Consider the following 20,491-nt stretch of genomic DNA (forward strand, 5'->3'; position numbering starts at 1 on the left):
CTGATTTGGATCTAACCCATGCTTGTGTGTTTTTGTTTTAATGAATGCCTCTACTAACCATGGATTGGATTGGCTGTGGCTGGACTTGCCTCTACGATCACCTGCCTGGCTTCTTTGGTGTGGTTTTTCCCCCATGCTGTGATGACCTTTAACCCGGAAGGCATTGGTAAACTGTCAACTGCGGATGGTAAAGCGTTTGCAGATCCCGAGGTGCTGCGGAGGCTGACGTCGTCAGTGAGCTGTGCCCTGGACGAGGCGGCTGCCGCCCTGACGCGCATGAGAGCAGAGAACACACTCAACGCTGGCCAGGCCGACAAGTATGTATCTACCCCAGTCTGTACGTCAATATATATCAATACATTTACATTTTAGTCATTTAGCAGACATGAGAAGAGAACATATTCAACGCTGGGCAGGCTGACAAGTATGTGAGACCAACTGAATATAGCAATCAATATCTGAATGTCAGTCAATGTATTACCTCCGTGATCAAAATGTCACTCGATCAAACAGTTTAGTCAAGCATCATATGTCTGGTAGTTTCTCTGTCACTGTAATAGCAGAAGTGTGATCATGAGCTGTGTGTGTGTGTGGGCATTAGTTGTGTGTGTGTGTGTGTGTGTGTGTGTGTGTGTGTGTGTGTGTTGGTATTCGTTGTGTGTTAATGCATGTATGTAAGGGACCTGTGTGTTCTCCTGTCACAGTGGCAGTAATTGTAGCAGTCTGGTTATTTTCAGCCGTAGTCTAGCGGAGGCGTGTTCGGACGGAGACGTGAACGCTGTGAGGAAGCTACTAGACGAGGGGAGGAGCGTCAACGAACACACTGAGGAGGGAGAGAGTCTGCTCTGCCTAGCCTGCTCTGCTGGATACTATGAACTCGCACAGGTGTGTGTGAGAGAGAGCAGTGCGTGTCTGTACGCGAGTGTGTAGTCGTTCTTTTTCAAAAACATCTTAGTAACTTTCGTGAACTGTCTTCTCTTTTTGGGGTTATGTCAGAATGAGTTTCAGTCCCCCACAAACTATCTACAGCACATGCAGTGAGGGGGAAAAAAGTATTTGATCCCCTGCTGATTTTGTACGTTTGCCCACTGACAAAGACATGATCAGTCTATAATTTTTATGGTAGGTTTATTTGAACAGTGAGAGACAGAATAACAACAAAAAAATCCAGAAAAACGCATGTCAAAAATGTTATAAATTGATTTGCATTTTAATGAGGGAAATAAGTATTTGACCCCCTCTCAATCAGAAAGATTTCTGGCTCCCAGGTGTCTTTTATACAGGTAACGAGCTGAGATTAGGAGCACACTCTTAAAGGCAGTGCTCCTAATCTCAGTTTGTTACCTGTATAAAAGACACCTGTCCACAGAAGCAATCAATCAATCAGATTCCAAACTCTCCACCATGGCCAAGACCAAAGAGCTCTCCAAGGATGTAAGGGACAAGATTGTAGACCTACACAAGGCTGGAATGGGCTACAAGACCATCGCCAAGCAGCTTGGTGAGAAGGTGTGATTATTCGCAAATGGAAGAAACACAAAAGAACTGTCAGTCTCCCTTGGCCTGGGGCTCCATGCAAGATCTCACCTCGTGGAGTTGCAATGATCATGAGAACGGTGAGGAATCAGCCCAGAACTACACGGGAGGATCTTGTCAATGATCTCAAGGCAGCTGGGACCATAGTCTCCAAGAAAACAATTGGTAACACACTACGCCGTGAAGGACTGAAATCCTGCAGCGCCCGCAAGGTCCCCCTGCTCAAGAAAGCACATATACAGGCCCGTCTGATGTTGCCAATGAACATCTGAATGATTCAGAGGAGAATTGGTGAAAGTGTTGTGGTCAGATGAGACCAAAATCGAGCTCTTTGGCATCAACTCAACTCGCTGTGTTTGGAGGAGGAGGAATGCTGCCTATGACCCCAAGAACGTCCCCACCGTCAAACATGGAGGTGGAAACATTATGCTTTGGGGGTGTTTTTCTGCTAAGGGGACAGGACAACTTCACCGCATCAAAGGGAAGATGGACGGGGCCATGTACCGTCAAATCTTGGGTGAGAACCTCCTTCCCTCAGCCAGGGCATTGAAAATAGTTTGTGGATGGGTATTCCAGCAAGACAATGACAAGAAAACACACGGCCAAGTCAACAAAGGAGTGGCTCAAGAAGAAGCACATTAAGGTCCTGGAGTGGCCTAGCCAGTCTCCAGACCTAAATCCCATAGAAAATCTGTGGAGGGAGCTGAAGGTTGGAGTTGCCAAACGTCAGCCTCGAAACCTTAATGACTTGCAGAAGATCTGCAAAGAGGAGTGGAACAAAATCCCTCCTGAGATGTTTGCAAACCTGGTGGCCAACTACAAGAAATGTCTGACCACTGTGATTGCCAACAAGGGTTTTGCCACCAAGTACTAAGTCATGTTTTGCAGACATATAACATTTTTGACATGTGTTTTTCTGGATTTTTTTGTTGTTATTCTGTCTCTCACTGTTCAAATAAACCTACCATTAAAATTATAGACTGATCATGTCTTTGTCAGTGGGCAAACGTACAAAATCAGCAGGGGATCAAATACTTTTTTCCCTCACTGTACATTTACATTGTATGACCTCTGACCCCTGCTGTGATTGGTTGTTAGGTATTGCTGGCCATGCATGCCAACGTGGAGGACCGGGGGATTAAAGGTGACATCACTCCCCTGATGGCGGCGGCGAGCGGAGGTTACGTCGACATCGTCAAGCTGCTCCTGGTCCACGGGGCTGATGCCAACGCACAGTCCTCCACTGGTACGAATATACACACACACACACACACACACACACACATATTTATCGTTTTCCATCTGCCTTGCTCAATGTGCGTGTGGTTATTTCTATTCATTATTTGTTGGTCCAAACCAAAATGTTTAGATTTCTGCTTGGACAATATGCCCCATCTGGCCCCATCTAGCTCCATTGAGTTGCATTAAATCTAAACCGCACTAACACAAGTATTGTATCTAGTCCTCCTCTCCCTCCGCCTCTCTCTCTCTCTCTCTCTCCCTGTAGGTAACACAGCCCTGACGTATGGGCTCTCTCCCTGTAGGTAACACAGCCCTGACGTATGGGCTCTCTCCCTGTAGGTAACACAGCCCTGACGTATGGGCTCTCTCCCTGTAGGTAACACAGCCCTGACGTATGGGCTCTCTCCCTGTAGGTAACACAGCCCTGACGTATGGGCTCTCTCCCTGTAGGTAACACAGCCCTGACGTATGCGTGTGCCGGGGGGTTCGTAGATGTGGTGAAGGTTCTCTTAAAGGAGGGGGCCAACATCGAGGACCACAACGAGAACGGCCACACACCCCTAATGGAGGGGGCGAGCGCGGGCCACGTGGATGTGGCCAGGGTTCTGCTGGAGTACGGCGCCGGGATCAACACACACTCCAACGAGTTCAAGGAGAGCGCCCTCACACTGGCCTGCTACAAAGGTGACACTCTACTTCACTTCTCATCTATGTATTCACTGTTCCCTTTGATTGCTTTAGATGTTTTCTTGTGGTGCTCGCTCACATAGCCCCCCAAAAGCAACATTCATAGACAACAAAATAACAATTTAAATTAAATGATCTTTCTGTTACTCTCTCCTTCCCCTGCTCTCTCCCTCTCCCTCCAGGTCATCTGGACATGGTGAGGTTTCTGCTGGAAGCTGGGGCAGATCAGGAGCATAAGACGGATGAAATGCACACAGCACTGATGGAAGCCTGCATGGTGAGCATATGACCCAACACACAGCCCCTCTCTTCTCTCTCCCTGCGTGGTGAGCATATGACCCAACACACAGCCCCTCTCTTCTCTCTCCCTGCGTGGTGAGCATATGACCCAACACACAGCCCCTCTCTTCTCTCTCCCTGCGTGGTGAGCATATGACCCAACACACAGACCCTCTCTTCTCTTTCCCTGCGTGGTGAGCATATGACCCAACACACAGCCCCTCTCTTCTCTCTCCCTGCGTGGTGAGCATATGACCCAACACACAGCCCCCTCTCTTCTCTCTCCCTGCGTGGTGAGCATATGACCCAACACACAGCCCCTCTCTTCTCTCTCCCTGCGTGGTGAGCATATGACCCAACACACAGCCCCTCTCTTCTCTCTCCCTGCGTGGTGAGCATATGACCCAACACACAGCCCCTCTCTTCTCTCTCCCTGCGTGGTGAGCATATGACCCAACACACAGCCCCTCTCTTCTCTCTCCCTGCGTGGTGAGCATATGACCCAACACACAGCCCCTCTCTTCTCTCTCCCTGCGTGGTGAGCATATGACCCAACACACAGCCCCTCTCTTCTCTCTCCCTGCGTGGTGAGCATATGACCCAACACACAGCCCCTCTCTTCTCTCTCCCTGCGTGGTGAGCATATGACCCAACACACAGCCCCTCTCTTCTCTCTCCCTGCGTGGTGAGCATATGACCCAACACGCAGCCCCTCTCTTCTCTCTCCCTGCGTGGTGAGCATATGACCCAACACACAGCCCCTCTCTTCTCTCTTCCTGCGTGTGTGTGTGTAACCCACTCAGGTGCTTATGTTGTCCCTGTGTGTGTGTGTGTCTCCTGTCCCAGGATGGGCATGTGGAGGTGGCACGGCTGCTGCTGGACAGCGGGGCGCAGGTCAACATGCCCGCTGACTCCTTCGAGTCGCCCCTCACCCTGGCAGCCTGCGGCGGGCACGTAGAACTAGCAGCTCTGCTCATAGAGAGAGGAGCCAACCTAGAGGAGGTGAGTAGCAACACAATAACAGTGGATGTTAGAATGTGTGTGTGTGTAGGTGAATGATGAGGGTTACAGCCCTCTGATGGGTTAGGGTCACACAGAGAGAGAGACGGTGACTCACCCCTACCAACCCGCTCTGAGGGCCCTCTGTTGTCACACTGAGGGTGACTAGTGGCGAGGGGATCAATAAACCCATCAACTTCAGGACGCTCCTGACTTGAATGATGCAATTCATATTCATATAAAAGAAGCAGGAAATTCAAATGAACAAATCCCCCCCTGCCGTTTTACAACCCTCCGTAACAGTTAAACATTTAATTTGGGAGGTATTTTTATATTTTACATGTGTCAAGTCTCGACATCAGACAAACCAATGCACGTGTCATATAATTAGGCACGCCTCTCCATTCTTTTGTGAAATTGCACAAAAACAACACAGTGCCTTATGGGATTCCACTTCGCTATGAAGCCGGCAGCGTTGCAGGCTCAGTCTAAGTGCCTACTGGAGGGGCTAATTAGCCTCTACGCCCTTGATCATTTTCACTCCTTCTGCTTTGGGACACTTGTGCAAATGGCGGAGGCGCACGTGAATGTGCAAATAGCGGGGCGAGGGGAAGGGGGTGATTTGGGATTCAGCCACTGAGTCCTGTAACTGGATGTTTTAATGTGTCTAGGTGAATGATGAAGGCTATACCCCTCTGATGGAGGCAGCCAGAGAAGGCCATGAAGAGATGGTGGCTCTGCTGCTGGCTCAGGGTAATGAACTGGGAGACGACTGGCAACTGGGATCATATGGAACTAGAACATAAATGGATACCTGCACACTGTTCAATGCTCTTGCATATACTATGTTATTGTGTGGAAATAACTGCTTTGTCAGGCCTGTTGGAGAGGGTCTCACTCCTAAAATAGACACTAACCTCTCTCCATCTCTCTCTCTCACTCTATTTATCGCTCTCTCTCCTCCCTCCCCCTCCAGGTGCCAACATCAACGCCCAGACGGAGGAAACCCAGGAGACAGCCCTGACCCTGGCCTGCTGTGGAGGGTTCCTGGAGGTGGCTGACTTCCTTATCAAGGCCGGGGCCGACATCGAACTGGGCTGCTCCACACCTCTCATGGAGGCTGCTCAGGAGGGACACCTGGAGCTGGTCAAATACCTCCTGGCTGCAGGTACAGACAGACATACGGACACACAGACAGACATACGGACACAGAGACAGACGGACGGACACACAGACAGAGGGATGGACACACAGACGGAGGGACGGACGGACACACAGACGGAGGGACGGACGGACACACAGACGGAGAGAGACGGACGGACTGACACGGAGAGAGAGACGGACGGACTGACACGGAGAGAGAGACGGACGGACTGACACGGAGAGAGAGACGGACGGACTGACACGGAGAGAGAGACGGACGGACTGACACGGAGAGAGAGACGGACGGACGGACCGACACGGAGAGAGAGACGGACGGACGGACCGACACGGAGAGAGAGACGGACGGACGGACCGACACGGAGAGAGAGACGGACGGACTGACACGGAGAGAGAGACGGACGGACTGACACGGAGAGAGAGACGGACGGACTGACACGGAGAGAGAGACGGACGGACTGACACGGAGAGAGAGACGGACGGACTGACACGGAGAGAGAGACGGACGGACTGACACGGAGAGACGGACGGACTGACACGGAGAGACGGACGGACTGACACGGAGAGAGAGACGGACGGACTGACACGGAGAGAGAGACGGACGGACTGACACGGAGAGAGAGACGGACGGACTGACACGGAGAGAGAGACGGACGGACTGACACGGAGAGAGAGAGACGGACGGACTGACACGGAGAGACGGACGGACTGACACGGAGAGAGAGACGGACGGACGGACCGACACGGAGAGAGAGACGGACGGACGGACCGACACGGAGAGAGAGACGGACGGACGGACCGACACGGAGAGAGAGACGGACGGACGGACCGACACGGAGAGGGACGGACGGACTGACACGGAGAGGGACGGACGGACTGACACGGAGAGAGAGACGGACGGACTGACACGGAGAGAGAGACGGACGGACCGACACGGAGAGAGAGACGGACGGACCGACACGGAGAGAGAGACGGACGGACCGACACGGAGAGAGACGGACGGACCGACACGGAGAGGGACGGACGGACCGACACGGAGAGAGAGACGGACGGACTGACACGGAGAGGGACGGACGGACTGACACACGGACACACTGGGGCGGACGGACGGACACACTGGGGCGGACGGACGGACACACTGGGGCGGACGGACACAGAGGCGGACGGACGGACGGACACAGAGGCGGGCGGACGGGGAGAGAGGGAAACCTCCTGGTTGCTTATTGAGAATTCTTTGTTTGATCGTTAGTATTTTTGTAGGGAACTTGTGAGACTCCAGGCCTTAGCCTAGTAACTAGATGGCTGTTGTAAGTAAAGTTGACAACTTCTACCTTTTTAAACAGGGCTTGTTAGTTTTTCTTTTGGGTCAGCTCTGAACTCTGACCTCTCTCTATAGGGGCAAACGTGCACGCTACCACGGCGACAGGAGACACAGCGCTGACGTACGCGTGTGAGAACGGACACACCGACGTGGCCGACGTTCTGCTGCAGACAGGAGCAGATCTGGTACACACTCCTGTTGTCCCGTTCTGTCACCATCTCCCTCCATTTGTTTTATCTTCCCCTCTCTTCTATCCTTTGCTCTCTTTCCATTCTAATCTTTCTGTGTGTTTGTGGTTTTTGTTTTACTGTCATGTGGGTACCAGACGTCCTCACAAGGATAGTAAAACAAGGAACATTCGGACAAGTGGGGACATTTTGCTGGTCACCACAAGGAAAAATACTATTTTAGGCTTAGGCGTTAGGTTTAGGGTTAGAATTAAGGTTGGGGTTAGGAGTTACGGTTAGGTTTAGGGGTTACGGAAAATAGGATTTTGGATGGGAATCCGTTATTTGGTCCTCACAAGGATAGCAATACAAAACTGTGTGTGTGGACCCATGTCCTCTCCTAAAATCCACTTCCTGTTTGTCTGTCCTCCAGGAGCATGAGTCTGAGGGGGGGAGGACTCCCCTGATGAAGGCAGCCAGAGCAGGACACCTCTGCACCGTGCAGTTCCTCATCAGCAAGGGTGGGTTAGGTTAGACTGCATCTTTTATTTTTTAAACCTCTACAATGTCCTACTATAGCAGACACTGGAAGGAGAAGTTGAAGTGACAGTGAGTGTTTTGCGTACGGTCTTTGGTGGCATTTCTTGTGGGAGTGAAAAAAATGCTTGGAATTTAAAATAACGTTATTAACCGGTTCCCATGCTTTTAGAATAATGGTTCTGTTCCTCGAAATATGTTATTTTCCGGTTTTCTGTTCGGTTTCCTGAACTGGTTACAACCCGGTTCTAGTATTCTTTGGGTTAGACTGCATTAAAAACATAAAAACAAGTCCCTCCTTTGGGATCTACATTCATTTTGAACTATTATTAGTATGAAACAATTGATTCTTAGAAGTGAATTTAAAGCGGTATATGAATGTTTCTTTCCTGTGTTTTGTGTCCAGGTGCTAACGTGAACCGAGCGACAGCTAACAAGGACCACACGGTGGTGTCTCTGGCCTGCGCTGGAGGGCACCTAGCTGTGGTAGAACTGCTGCTAGCGCATGGAGCTGACCCCACACACAGACTGAAGGTACAACACTCACACACCGTCATCAAACACCAGCATCAACCTCATAAGGAAGCTGTTTAACTCAGCCATAGTAACAAGAGGATCAGAATAGAAAAAGTGAACTTTGATGAAGCCACATGCAGACTTACTCTCACTTCCTATTTCTCCTCCAATAGGACGGCTCGACGATGCTGATTGAAGCTGCTAAGGGCGGCCACACCAACGTGGTGTCCTACCTGCTAGACTTCCCTAACAACATCCTGTCTGTCCCCGCGCCTGACCTCTGCCAACTCACACCCCCCTCACAAGACCCCTCTCAGGTAAAACTCACACCCCCCTCATAAGACCCCTCTCAGGTAAGACCCCTCTCAGATAAAAAATATTTTATGAGATTGTTTTGCGCTATTGAAACAGGAAATGGCCGGCATGGAAGTTATGTTTAACTGTTGTCAAAGTGTTTGATGTTTTACAACCACTCTTCTATTCCCAGGTTCCTCGTGTCCCATTCCAGGCCCTGGCCATGGTGGTGCCCCCCCAGGAGCCAGACAGAGCCCCCTCCAACATCACCACGCCCCCGCCACCCGTCACCAGCAAAGGTAAAACAGAGAGCCTTGGCTTGGCCTGTTATAAACGAAGAGCCTTGCCTTGGCTTGGCCTGTTCTATACTGAACAAAAATATAAACGCAACAATTTCAAAGATTTTACTGAGTTACAGTTCATATAAGGAAATCAGTCAATTGAAATAAATTCATTAGGCCCTAATCTATGGATTTCACATGACTGAGAATACATATATGCATCTCTTGGTCACAGATACCTAAAAAAAAAGAAGCTAGGGGCATGGATCAGAAAACCAGTCAGTATCTGGTGTGATCACCATTTGCGTTATGCAGATCTCCTTTGCGTAGAGTTGATCAGGTGTGGAATGTTTTCCCACTCCTCTTCAATGGCTGTGTGAAGTTGCTGGATGTTGGCGGGAACTGGAACATGCTGTCGATCCAGAGCATCCCAAACATGCTCAATGTGTGACATGTCTGGTGAGTATGCAGGTCATTGAAGAACTGGGACATTTTCAGCTTCCAGGAATTGGGTACAGATCCTTGTGTGACGGGCCCGTGCATTATCATGCTGAAACATGAGGTGATGGCGGCGCATGAATGGCACGACAATGGGCCTCAGAATCTCTGTCACGGTATCTCTGTGCATTCAAATTGCCATCGATAAAATGCAATTTTGTTCTTTGTCTGTAGCTTATGCCTGCCCATACCATAACCCCACCACCACCATGGGGCACTCTGTTCACGACAAGGACATTAGCAAACTGCTCGCCCACAGGACGCCATACACGTGGTCTGCTGTTATGAGGCCGGTTGGACGTACTGCCAAATTCTCTAAAATGATGCTGGAGGTGGCTTATGGTAGAGAAATTGACATTAAATTCTATGGCAACAGCTCTGGTGGACATTCCTGCAGTCAGCATGACAATTACACACCCCCTCAACTTGAGACATCTGTGGCATTGTGTTGGGTGACAAAACTGCACATTTTAGAGTGGCCTTTTATTGTCCCCAGCACAAGGTGCACCTGTGTAATGATCATGGTGTTTAATCAGCTTCTTGATATGACACACCTGTCAGGTGGATGGATTATATTGGCAAAGGAGAAATGCTCACTAACAGGGATGTAAACACATTTGTGCACAAAATGTGAGAGAAATAAGCTTTTTGTGCGTATAGAACATTTCTGGGATTTTGTATTTCAGCTCATGAAACATGTTGCATTTATATTTTTGTTCAGTATACATATCAAAAGTGTCTAAAGATGACGTGACTTCAACTGATGATGAATTGGCTTTATTGTAGTGTGACCTAATCCTGTTATCCCTCATTCCCTCCATCCCTTTCTCCATCCCTCCTCTCCAGGTTGGTCTAAGCAGAGACAGGCTGCCCTCCCTCCCAGCCCCTCCAGTCCAGGAGGGGTGCGTCCCGGCCCGGGTCCCGGGGATGCAGAGGCCTTGCCCCCATTCCACCTGTGCCAGCCCTTGGAGTGTATCGTGGAGGAGACGGAGGGGAAGCTTAATGAGCTGGGCCAGAGGATCTCAGCCATAGAGAAGGCCCAGCTGCAGTCTCTGGAACTTATCCAGGGAGAGCCGCTCACCAAAGACAAGATCGAAGAGTTGAAGAAGAGCCGGGAGGAGCAGGTGAGAGCAGACAGACAGATGGATCATTCATAGGTATAGGACCACAGAGATCCTATTGAATTATTAGAGGGGATGAGGTCGTAGACCAGTGTTTCCCAAGCGCAGGCCTGAGGGCCCCAAGGGGTGCACGTTTTGGTTTTTGCCTTAGCACTACACAGCTGATTCAAATGATCAAAGCTTGATGATGAGTTGGTTATTTGAATCAGCTGTGTATTGCTAGGGCAAAAACCAAAATGTGCACCCCTTGGGGTCCCCAGGGCAGAGTTTGGGAAATGCTGTCATAGACCCTCAATACAGGTAGGTAAAGGGCACACAATGGAAAATGTTGTAACTTTTTGCAATGCAAAGCGAAAATGTGTGTTTCTTATTCCAGGCAGTCCAGGTAGTTCCATCTCCGTTTCATTTATTTATTTTGGTTGGTGCCTAATGAACACTACCCAGGTCTGAAGGGACCAGATGGGTCTAGGAAATATGTTGATAGATAGATGGATAGAGGTCTGATTTCTCTCCCCTGTGGCGTGCGTGTCTTCTAGGTCCAGAAGAAGAAGAAGATTCTGAAGGAGCTGCAGAAGGTGGAGCGCCAGCTGCAGTTGAAGACCCAGCAGCAGTTCACCAAAGAGTACATGGAGGCCAAGGGCTTGAAGGAGGAGCAGGAGGCAGGCCAGGACCCGGGGCCAGGGCCGGGGGTAGGGGCCAACACTACCATGCCTGGGGCCCTCACAGCACCACCGGGGGTTAACACACACACACAGCCCGGGTCGGATACAGGGTCTGATGAGGAGGGGAACAGAGAGGAGGAGGAAGAAGAGGAGGAGGAGGTTAGGAGTTGTTGGTGGTGTTCTGTTATTTCTGAGTAATCAAGAGTTTCTGCTTTTCTGACATTCTCCTCCCCTCATATCTAATAGAAACAGACCTATCATCCCCTCATATCTAATAGAAACAGACCTATCCATCCCCTCATATCTAATAGAAACAGACCTATCCATCCCCTCATATCTAATAGAAACAGACCTATCCATCCCCTCATATCTAATAGAAACAGACCTATCCATCCCCTCATATCTAATAGAAACAGACCTATCCATCCCCTCATATCTAATAGAAACAGACCTATCCATCCCCTCATATCTTATAGAAACAGACCGATCCATCCCCTCATATCTAATAGAAACAGACCTATCCATCCCCTCATATCTAATAGAAACAGACCTATCCATCCCCTCATATCTAATAGAAACAGACCTATCCATCCCCTCATATCTTATAGAAACAGACCGATCCATCCCCTCATATCTAATAGAAACAGACCTATCCATCCCCTCATATCTAATAGAAACAGACCTATCCATCCCCTCATATCTAATAGAAACAGACCTATCCATCCCCTCATATCTAATAGAAACAGACCTATCCATCCCCTCATATCTAATAGAAACAGACCTATCCTTCCCCTCATATCTAATAGAAACAGACCTATCCATCCCCTCATATCTAATAGAAACAGACCTATCCATCCCCTCATATCTAATAGAAACAGACCTATCCATCCCCTCATATCTAATAGAAACAGACCTATCCATCCCCTCATATCTAATAGAAACAGACCTATCCATCCCCTCATATCTAATAGAAACGGACCTATCCATCCCCTCATATCTAATAGAAACAGACCTATCCATCCCCTCATATCTAATAGAAACAGACCTATCCATCCCCTCATATCTAATAGAAACAGACCTATCCATCCCCTAGCCCAAATCTTCATTTCTTCTGACTGTCTAAGTTGTCCTGATCACATTTCTGCAGTTTTTTGTGAAAACTGTTTCATACTTTTAGATGCTTTGTTAATTTTTTTTAAGTTTGCCTTGTTTCTATTCCAGGATGACGACGATGAGGAGGATGAAGATGATGATGACGAGGTGGAAGGAGAGGAGGAAGATTACACTAAGCTTCCCCAGGTGGACACCATCCTCTACAGGGATGGACAGCAGCCCCCTCTGCCGCCCTCGCCCTCCCCCCAGCCCCTGTCCTCCCCCCACTCCCATCTCCACCCCCCTCCCCCCCTCCAGACAGCCTTCGTGCCCATCCAACCCCTACCCGAGTACAGCCCGTGCCCTGCCGACTACCCCTGCCCTGGCAGTACCAGCCCTGATCTGCAGAGGGTACTGGTGGGCCAGCAGATGCTGGGTCTGGGTCTGGGTCAGGGGTTAGGACCAGGGATGGTAGGGCAGCAGGCCCCAGACGGACTCATGGTGGCTACGCCCGCTCAGACGCTTACAGACACACTGGATGACATCATGGCAGGTGAGTGTGTGTAGCGTAGCGTAGCGTGGTCTTACAGCTGTTCTGCCTGCTGTGGGTGGGTGGGTGCATCTCAATAGTCTTAACTCCTTTCCTCCTTAGTATACTCCCCGTCTCTTTTCCTTCCATTCTGCCTGCTGTGGGTGGGTGCATCTCAATAGTCTTAACTCCTTTCCTCCTTAGTATACTCCCTGTCTCCTTTCCTTCAACTACACTGACTTGAAAGAACAGGACTGATGAACAAATTCCCCAAAGGAAAGGCCTGAAAAGTAACAGATGCTTACTTCTCCCTCCTTCTCCCTCCCCTGTTTCTCTCCTCCTCTCTCTGTTCCAGCAGCAGTGAGCAGCAGAGTACCCATGCTGAACACTACGACGTCCCCCACCCCCCTATCTGACCCCCTGTCACAGACCCCCTCCAACATGGGCTCTCCCCCCTCCCCACTGCCCCTCTACCCCTCTGTGGACATCGACGCACATGTAAGTCACTGCTCACACACACACACTGTGGATATCGATGCTCATGTACTGTAAAGCCCATGGTCACGCATACACACATTCAAGACTGAGAGACAAACCGATACACACAGTGTTGTTGTAAATGTGTGTCTCCCTTCAGACGGAGAGTAACCATGACACAGCGCTGACGCTGGCATGTGCCGGAGGACACGAGGAGCTGGTGTCTGTTCTCATCGCACGAGGAGCCAACATCGAGCACCGCGACAAGAAGGGTAACAAACAAACACACACACACACATTAAGTTACTGTTCATTCTGAATGTTAGTTGGGCCGGTATATCCGTCAGACATGTTTTATTTTCTGATTAATCAGGAATATATTTTTCTTACATCCAAGATAGGATTTATACAGTGTTCAAAGTGCTTCACATTGTATTGGGTGAATTTTGATATTTGGTTCTGACCCCCTCTCCTCGTCCTTTCCCCAGGTTTCACCCCTCTGATCCTGGCTGCGACAGCGGGCCACGTAGGTGTGGTGGAGGTCCTTCTGGATAAAGGAGGTGACATAGAGGCCCAGTCAGAGAGAACCAAAGACACGCCCCTCTCCCTGGCCTGCTCAGGGGGACGACAGGAGGTACACACCATAGAGATCTGATTTAAATGTGTTTAATTATTTCTAATATGGAATTCTATGGTACACTCTCACTTCCCTTCTATGAATCACCACACTGAAACGACTCACTGAATCAACTCGCCTTTCACTGAAATAGCATATTGAAAACATAATAAAGACTATGTCCCAGTACTTACAGATAACTGTCCTAGGTGGTGGAGTTGTTGCTGTTGCGAGGAGCCAATAAAGAGCATCGTAACGTGTCAGACTACACCCCTTTGAGCCTGGCGGCGTCCGGAGGCTATGTCAACATCATCAAGATCCTCCTCAACGCCGGCTCAGAGATCAACTCAAGGTACTGGGCGAGACAGGGCAGGGCGAGACGGTGCAGTGCAGGGCAGGGCGAGACGGTGCAGTGCAGGGCAGGGCGAGACGGTGCAGTGCAGGGCAGGGCGAGACGGTGCAGTGCAGGGCAGGGCGAGACGGTGCAGGGCAGGGCGAGACGGTGCAGGGCAGGGCGAGACGGTGCAGTGCAGGGCAGGGCGAGACGGTGCAGGGCGGTGCAGGGCAGGGCGAGACGGTGCAGGGCGGTGGAGTGCAGGGCGAGACGGTGCAGGGCGGTGCAGTGCAGGGCGAGACGGTGCAGGGCGGTGCAGGGCAGGGCGAGACGGTGCAGTGCAGGGCAGGGCGAGACGGTGCAGTGCAGGGCAGGGCGAGACGGTGCAGTGCAGGGCAGGGCGAGACGGTGCAGTGCAGGGCAGGGCGAGACGGTGCAGTGCAGGGCAGGGCGAGACGGTGCAGTGCAGGGCAGGGCGAGACGGTGCAGTGCAGGGCAGGGCGAGACGGTGCAGTGCAGGGCAGGGCGAGACGGTGCAGGGCAGGGCAGGGCGAGACGGTGCAGGGCAGGGCGAGACGGTGCGGTGCAGTGCAGGGCAGGGCGAGACGGTGCGGTGCAGGGCAGGGCGAGACGGTGCGGTGCAGGGCAGGGCGAGACGGTGCAGGGCAGGGCAGGGCGAGACGGTGCAGTGCAGGGCAGGGCGAGACGGTGCAGTGCAGGGCAGGGCGAGACGGTGCAGTGCAGGGCAGGGCGAGACGGTGCAGTGCAGGGCAGGGCGAGACGGTGCAGTGCAGGGCAGGGCGAGACGGTGCAGTGCAGGGCAGGGCGAGACGGTGCAGTGCAGGGCAGGGCGAGACGGTGCAGTGCAGTGCAGGGCAGGGCGAGACGGTGCAGTGCAGTGCAGGGCAGGGCGAGACGGTGCAGTGCAGGGCAGGGCGAGACGGTGCAGTGCAGGGCAGGGCGAGACGGTGCAGTGCAGGGCGGTGCGGTGCAGGGCAGGGCGAGACGGTGCAGTGCAGGGCAGGGCGAGACGGTGCAGTGCAGTGCAGGGCAGGGCGAGACGGTGCAGTGCAGGGCAGGGCGAGACGGTGCAGGGCAGGGCAGGGCGAGACGGTGCAGTGCAGGGCAGGGCGAGACGGTGCAGTGCAGGGCAGGGCGAGACGGTGCAGGGCGAGACGGTGCAGTGTAGGGCAGGGCGAGACGGTGCGGTGCAGGGCGAGACGGTGCGGTGCAGGGCGAGACGGTGCAGTGCAGGGCAGGGCGAGACGGTGCGGTGCAGGGCGAGACGGTGCGGTGCAGGGCGAGACGGTGCAGTGCAGGGCAGGGCGAGAAGGGGCAGGGCGAGACTACATCTTATTTTCTCTTCTCTTCTAACTGATAACACTACTTTTCCAGGTCTTGATCAAATACATTTATTTCTGAAATGTCTTACATCAGAAACTTGCACCGTGTTGTTTAAATGAATGATGACTGCGTCTTTGATAGTGAAAGCCCCTCCTCACATCTCTCACTCATTGATAAAATCCACCCTCAATATCTCTCTCTCTCTCTCGCTTTCTTTCTTTCTTTCTTTCTTTCTCTCTCTCTAGGACGGGCAGTAAGCTGGGTATCTCTCCCCTGATGCTGGCAGCGATGAATGGTCACGTTCCAGCAGTCAAGCTACTGCTTGACATGGGCTCAGACATCAACGCTCAGATAGAGACCAACAGGAACACGGCTCTCACTCTGGCCTGCTTCCAGGGCCGCGCGGAGGTGGTCAGTCTGCTGCTGGACCGCAAGGCCAACGTAGAGCACAGAGCCAAGGTGAGGAGACCGGACCGGGACTGCACATGGACTGTTATAGTAGTATATCAAGTCCAGAGCCAAGTTACATATAGGGTCTGGGGAATCCTAACTTTAGAATTGTCACTCCGTCTCAGTGCAATGACTAAGTGATTTGAGTGAGGGATTGGCCCCATATTGTACATGTGATGTTGACCTCCCTCTCCCCTGGTAGACTGGTCTGACCCCTCTGATGGAGGCGGCGTCGGGGGGCTATGCTGAGGTCGGCCGGGTGTTGCTGGATAAAGGGGCTGATGTCAACGCCCCTCCTGTCCCCTCGTCCCGAGACACAGCCCTCACCATCGCTGCAGACAAGGGCCACTACAAGTTCTGTGAGCTGCTCATCAACAGGTGGGTGTTAAACCAGCCAATCAAATAATCAATCATTCTGAATTAATCAGTCTTTGTCTGAGTGGGTATTCATTTTGAAGCCAGGAATTTCCCTAAAAGGTAATGTTTTAATTCTCTCCTTCATCTTCTTTTTATCCTGTTTATCTCTCTTCTCTTAACTCCTCCCTCTTTTATTCCGTTCACCAGAGGGGCTCACATTGACGTGCGCAATAAGAAAGGGAACACCCCTTTGTGGCTGGCGGCCAACGGCGGCCATTTTGACGTGGTTCAGCTGCTGGTGCAGGCCGGGGCCGACGTAGACGCTGCAGACAACCGCAAGATCACACCGCTCATGGCTGCCTTCCGCAAGGTAGGTCGTGTCGCAGGATGACCCTTCCCCTCTGCAACACCTGGCCCCCTCACTACCTAGTCCTACTACTAGGTCCTACAGTCTACCGCCTCCCTTTACTGCCCCCAGCCTGAAACAATGTTGGTCTATTTTACAGTTATCTCATCTCGCTCTATCTCCTTGTGTCTGTTTCTCAGGGTCATGTAAAGGTGGTTCAGTACCTGGTAAAAGAGGTCAACCAGTTCCCCTCAGACATTGAGTGTATGAGATACATCGCCACCATCGCTGACAAGGTAACACACCTCCACCAGGTTGGAAGGATCACTCTGTGAGTTTGGATGTTGGCTGGATATCATTTACTGTCAAATGCGGCATAGCTTGTATAAGTATGGCGGTGGGTTAGAAAGAGTTGTCTCCACCAACTCTCTCCATTCCTCCCTCGCTCTTAGGAGTTGTTGAAGAAGTGCCACCAGTGCATGGAGACCATCGTCAAAGCCAAAGACCAGCAGGCTGCTGAGGCCAACAAGAACGCCAGCATTCTCCTCAAGGAGCTCGACCTGGAGAAGTCCAGAGAGGAGAGCAAGAAGCTGGCCCTGGCAGCCAAGAGAGAGAAACGCAAGGAGAAACGCAAGAAGAAGAAGGAGGAACAGAAGAAAAAGCAGGAGGAGGAGGAGGAGGAGGAGGAGGAGCAGAAGACTACCAAGGAGGAGGAGGAAGACGGTGAGATGCAGAAGGAGGACGAGTCGGCTGAGGGTAAATTATATATTGATTTCAATATCTAATCTTTTGTTCCCAAAAATGCTGATTATTAACGTTTGTTTGCTGTAGCTAGTTTAACAAAAGCAAAGATTGCAGTCAATCCTTGTCCATAGACTGTTTTCAAAGTAAGGAAACAAATGTCTAATATGTAATATTGTGGAACTATCCCTTCAACTCTCCGTCCGTCCCTCCCCCTCTCCAGAAGTGGACCCCCCCATCGACCCTCCCAGTGCGACCACCACCACCACCATCGGTATCCCCGCCACCTCGGTCTCCTTCAGCTGTGTGTTCGGCAAGAAGAGGGCCAGTGTTGCCACGACGACCAGCGCCAACCGCAAGAGCAAGAAGAACAAGATCAAGGACTCGTCCTCCAGCGAACCAATCATACTGCAGGACCCACAGGTATTAACCAATCATACTGCAGGAACCACAGGCGGTTGGTGTATTTAAAATATAGATTCAAATTTTGATTTTTTGTGTGTTTTATTTATTTATTATTTATACATACAGTGGGGGGAAAAAAGTATTTGATCCCCTGCTGATTTTGTATGTTTGCCCGCTGACAAAGACATAATCAGTCTATAATTTTAATGGTAGGTTTATTTGAACAGTGAGAGACAGAATAACAACAAAAAAATCCAGAAAAACGCATGTCAAAAATGTTATAAATGTATTTGCATTTTAATGAGGGAAATAAGTATTTGACCCCCTCTGCAAAACATGACTTAGTACTTAGTGGCAAAATCCTTGTTGGCAATCACAGCGGTCAGACGTTTCTTGTAGTTGGCCACCAGGTTTGCACACATCTCAGGAGGGATTTTGTCCCATTCCTCATTGCAGATCTTCTCCGAGTCATTAAGGTTTCAAGGCTGACGTTTGGCAACTCGAACCTTCAGCTCCCTCCACAGATTTTCTATGGGATTAAGGTCTGGAGACTGGCTAGGCCACTCCAGGACCTTAATGTGCTTCTTCTTGAGCCACTCCTTTGTTGCCTTGGCCGCGTGTTTTGGGTCATTGTCATGCTGGAATACCCATCCACGACCCATTTTCAATGCCCTGGCTGAGGGAAGGAGGTTCTCACCCAAGATTTGACGGTACATGGCCCTGTCCATCGTCCCTTTGATGCGGTGAAGTTGTCCTGTCCCCTTAGCAGAAAAACACCCCCAAAGCATAATGTTTCCACCTCCATGTTTGACGGTGGGGATGGTGTTCTTGGGGTCATAGGCAGCATTCCTCCTCCAAACACGGCGAGTTGAGTTGATGCCAAAGAGCTCAATTTGTCTCATCTGACCACAACACTTTCACCCAGTTCTCCTCTGAATCATTCAGATGATCATTGGCAAACTTCAGACGGCCCTGTATATGTGTTTTCTTGAGCAGGGGGACCTTGCGGGCGCTGCAGGATTTCAGTCCTTCACAGCGTAGTGTGTTACCAATTGTTTTCTTGGTGACTATGGTCCCAACTGCCTTGAGATAATTAACAAGATCCTCCCGTGTAGTTCTGGGCTGATTCCTCACCGTTCTCATGATCATTACAACTCCACGAGGTGAGATCTTGCATGGAGCCCCAGGCCGAGGGAGATTGACAGTTCTTTTGTGTTTCTTCCATTTGCGAATAATCGCACCAACTGTTGTCACCTTCTCACCAAGCTGCTTGGCGATGGTCTTGTAGCCCATTCCAGCCTTGCGTAGGTCAATAATCTTGTCCCTGACATCCTTGGAGAGCTCTTTGGTCTTGGCCATGGTGGAGAGTTTGGAATCTGATTGATTGATTGCTTCTGTGGACAGGTGTCTTTTATACAGGTAACAAACTGAGATTAGGAGCACTGCCTTTAAGAGTGTGCTCCTAATCTCAGCTCGTTACCTGTATAAAAGACACCTGGGAGCCAGAAATCTTTCTGATTGAGAGGGGGTGAAATACTTATTTCCCTCATTAAAATGCAAATCAATTTATAACATTTTTGACATGCGTTTTTCTGGATTTTGTTGTTGTTATTCTGTCTCTCACTGTTCAAATAAACCTACCATTAAAATTATAGACTGATCATGTTTTTGTCAGTGGGCAAACGTACAAAATCAGCAGGGGATCAAATACTTTTTCCCCTCACTGTATATGTGTGTGTATATATATATATATATATATATAACACACACACACACACACACACACACACACACACACACACACACACACACACACACACACACACACACACACACACACACACACAGTGGGGAGAACAAGTATTTGATACACTGCCGATTTGCAGGTTTTCCTACTTACAAAGCATGTAGAGGTCTGTAATTTTTATCATAGATACACTTCAAATGTGAGAGACGGAATCTAAAACAAAAATCCAGAAAATCACATTGTATGATTTTTAAGTAATTAATTTGTATTTTATTGCATGACAAGTATTTGATACATCAGAAAAGCAGAACTTAATATTTGGTACAGAAACCATTGTTTGCAATTACAGAGATCATACGTAGGTCTTGACCAGGTTTGCACACACTGCAGCAGGGATTTTGGCCCACTCCTCCATACAGACCTTCTCCAGATCCTTCAGGTTTCGGGGCTGTCGCAGGGCAATACGGACTTTCAGCTCCCTCCAAATATTTTCTATTGGGTTCAGGTCTGGAGACTGGCTAGGCCACTCCAGGACCTTGAGATGCTTCTTACGGAGCCACTCCTTAGTTGCCCTGGCTATGTGTTTCGGGTCGTTGTCATGCTGGAAGACCCAGCCACGACCCATCTTCAATGCTCTTACTGAGGGAAGGAGGTTGTTGGCCAAGATCTCGCGATACATGGCCCCATCCATCCTCCCCTCAATACGGTGCAGTCGTCCTGTCCCCTTTGCAGAAAAGCTTCCCCAAAGAATG

The 20,491-nt window shown here is 50.5% G+C and overlaps 1 protein-coding gene across 13 annotated transcripts in view; it reads left to right on the forward strand.

Annotated features, from left to right (window-relative positions):
• The window catches only part of LOC121533092 (ankyrin repeat and KH domain-containing protein 1), a 52,591-nt gene that overhangs the window by 19,003 nt on the left and 13,097 nt on the right, over window positions 1–20,491 (forward strand). For 3 of the 13 annotated variants that reach the window (XM_041838860.2, XM_045226675.1, XM_041838867.2), the window contains exons 3-28: window positions 161–317; window positions 723–885; window positions 2,635–2,782; window positions 3,229–3,462; window positions 3,648–3,742; window positions 4,585–4,746; window positions 5,415–5,496; window positions 5,720–5,911; window positions 7,301–7,410; window positions 7,826–7,922; window positions 8,336–8,463; window positions 8,619–8,762; window positions 8,933–9,038; window positions 10,365–10,642; window positions 11,176–11,460; window positions 12,523–12,946; window positions 13,278–13,420; window positions 13,560–13,671; window positions 13,888–14,033; window positions 14,225–14,367; window positions 15,939–16,152; window positions 16,346–16,521; window positions 16,708–16,870; window positions 17,047–17,142; window positions 17,299–17,602; window positions 17,811–18,010. In XM_041838860.2, the coding sequence (XP_041694794.2) occupies window positions 161–317; window positions 723–885; window positions 2,635–2,782; window positions 3,229–3,462; window positions 3,648–3,742; window positions 4,585–4,746; window positions 5,415–5,496; window positions 5,720–5,911; window positions 7,301–7,410; window positions 7,826–7,922; window positions 8,336–8,463; window positions 8,619–8,762; window positions 8,933–9,038; window positions 10,365–10,642; window positions 11,176–11,460; window positions 12,523–12,946; window positions 13,278–13,420; window positions 13,560–13,671; window positions 13,888–14,033; window positions 14,225–14,367; window positions 15,939–16,152; window positions 16,346–16,521; window positions 16,708–16,870; window positions 17,047–17,142; window positions 17,299–17,602; window positions 17,811–18,010 (4,502 nt within the window). The remainder of the gene's footprint in view (window positions 1–160; window positions 318–722; window positions 886–2,634; window positions 2,783–3,228; window positions 3,463–3,647; window positions 3,743–4,584; window positions 4,747–5,414; window positions 5,497–5,719; window positions 5,912–7,300; window positions 7,411–7,825; window positions 7,923–8,335; window positions 8,464–8,618; window positions 8,763–8,932; window positions 9,039–10,364; window positions 10,643–11,175; window positions 11,461–12,522; window positions 12,947–13,277; window positions 13,421–13,559; window positions 13,672–13,887; window positions 14,034–14,224; window positions 14,368–15,938; window positions 16,153–16,345; window positions 16,522–16,707; window positions 16,871–17,046; window positions 17,143–17,298; window positions 17,603–17,810; window positions 18,011–20,491) is intronic. The other 10 variants (XM_041838875.2, XM_045226677.1, XM_041838892.2 and 7 more) reach the window with 9 other exon arrangements.

Source organism: Coregonus clupeaformis, chromosome 2, assembly GCF_020615455.1.
Source record: "Coregonus clupeaformis isolate EN_2021a chromosome 2, ASM2061545v1, whole genome shotgun sequence".
In the NCBI taxonomy this organism is placed as follows: Eukaryota; Metazoa; Chordata; class Actinopteri; order Salmoniformes; family Salmonidae; genus Coregonus; species Coregonus clupeaformis.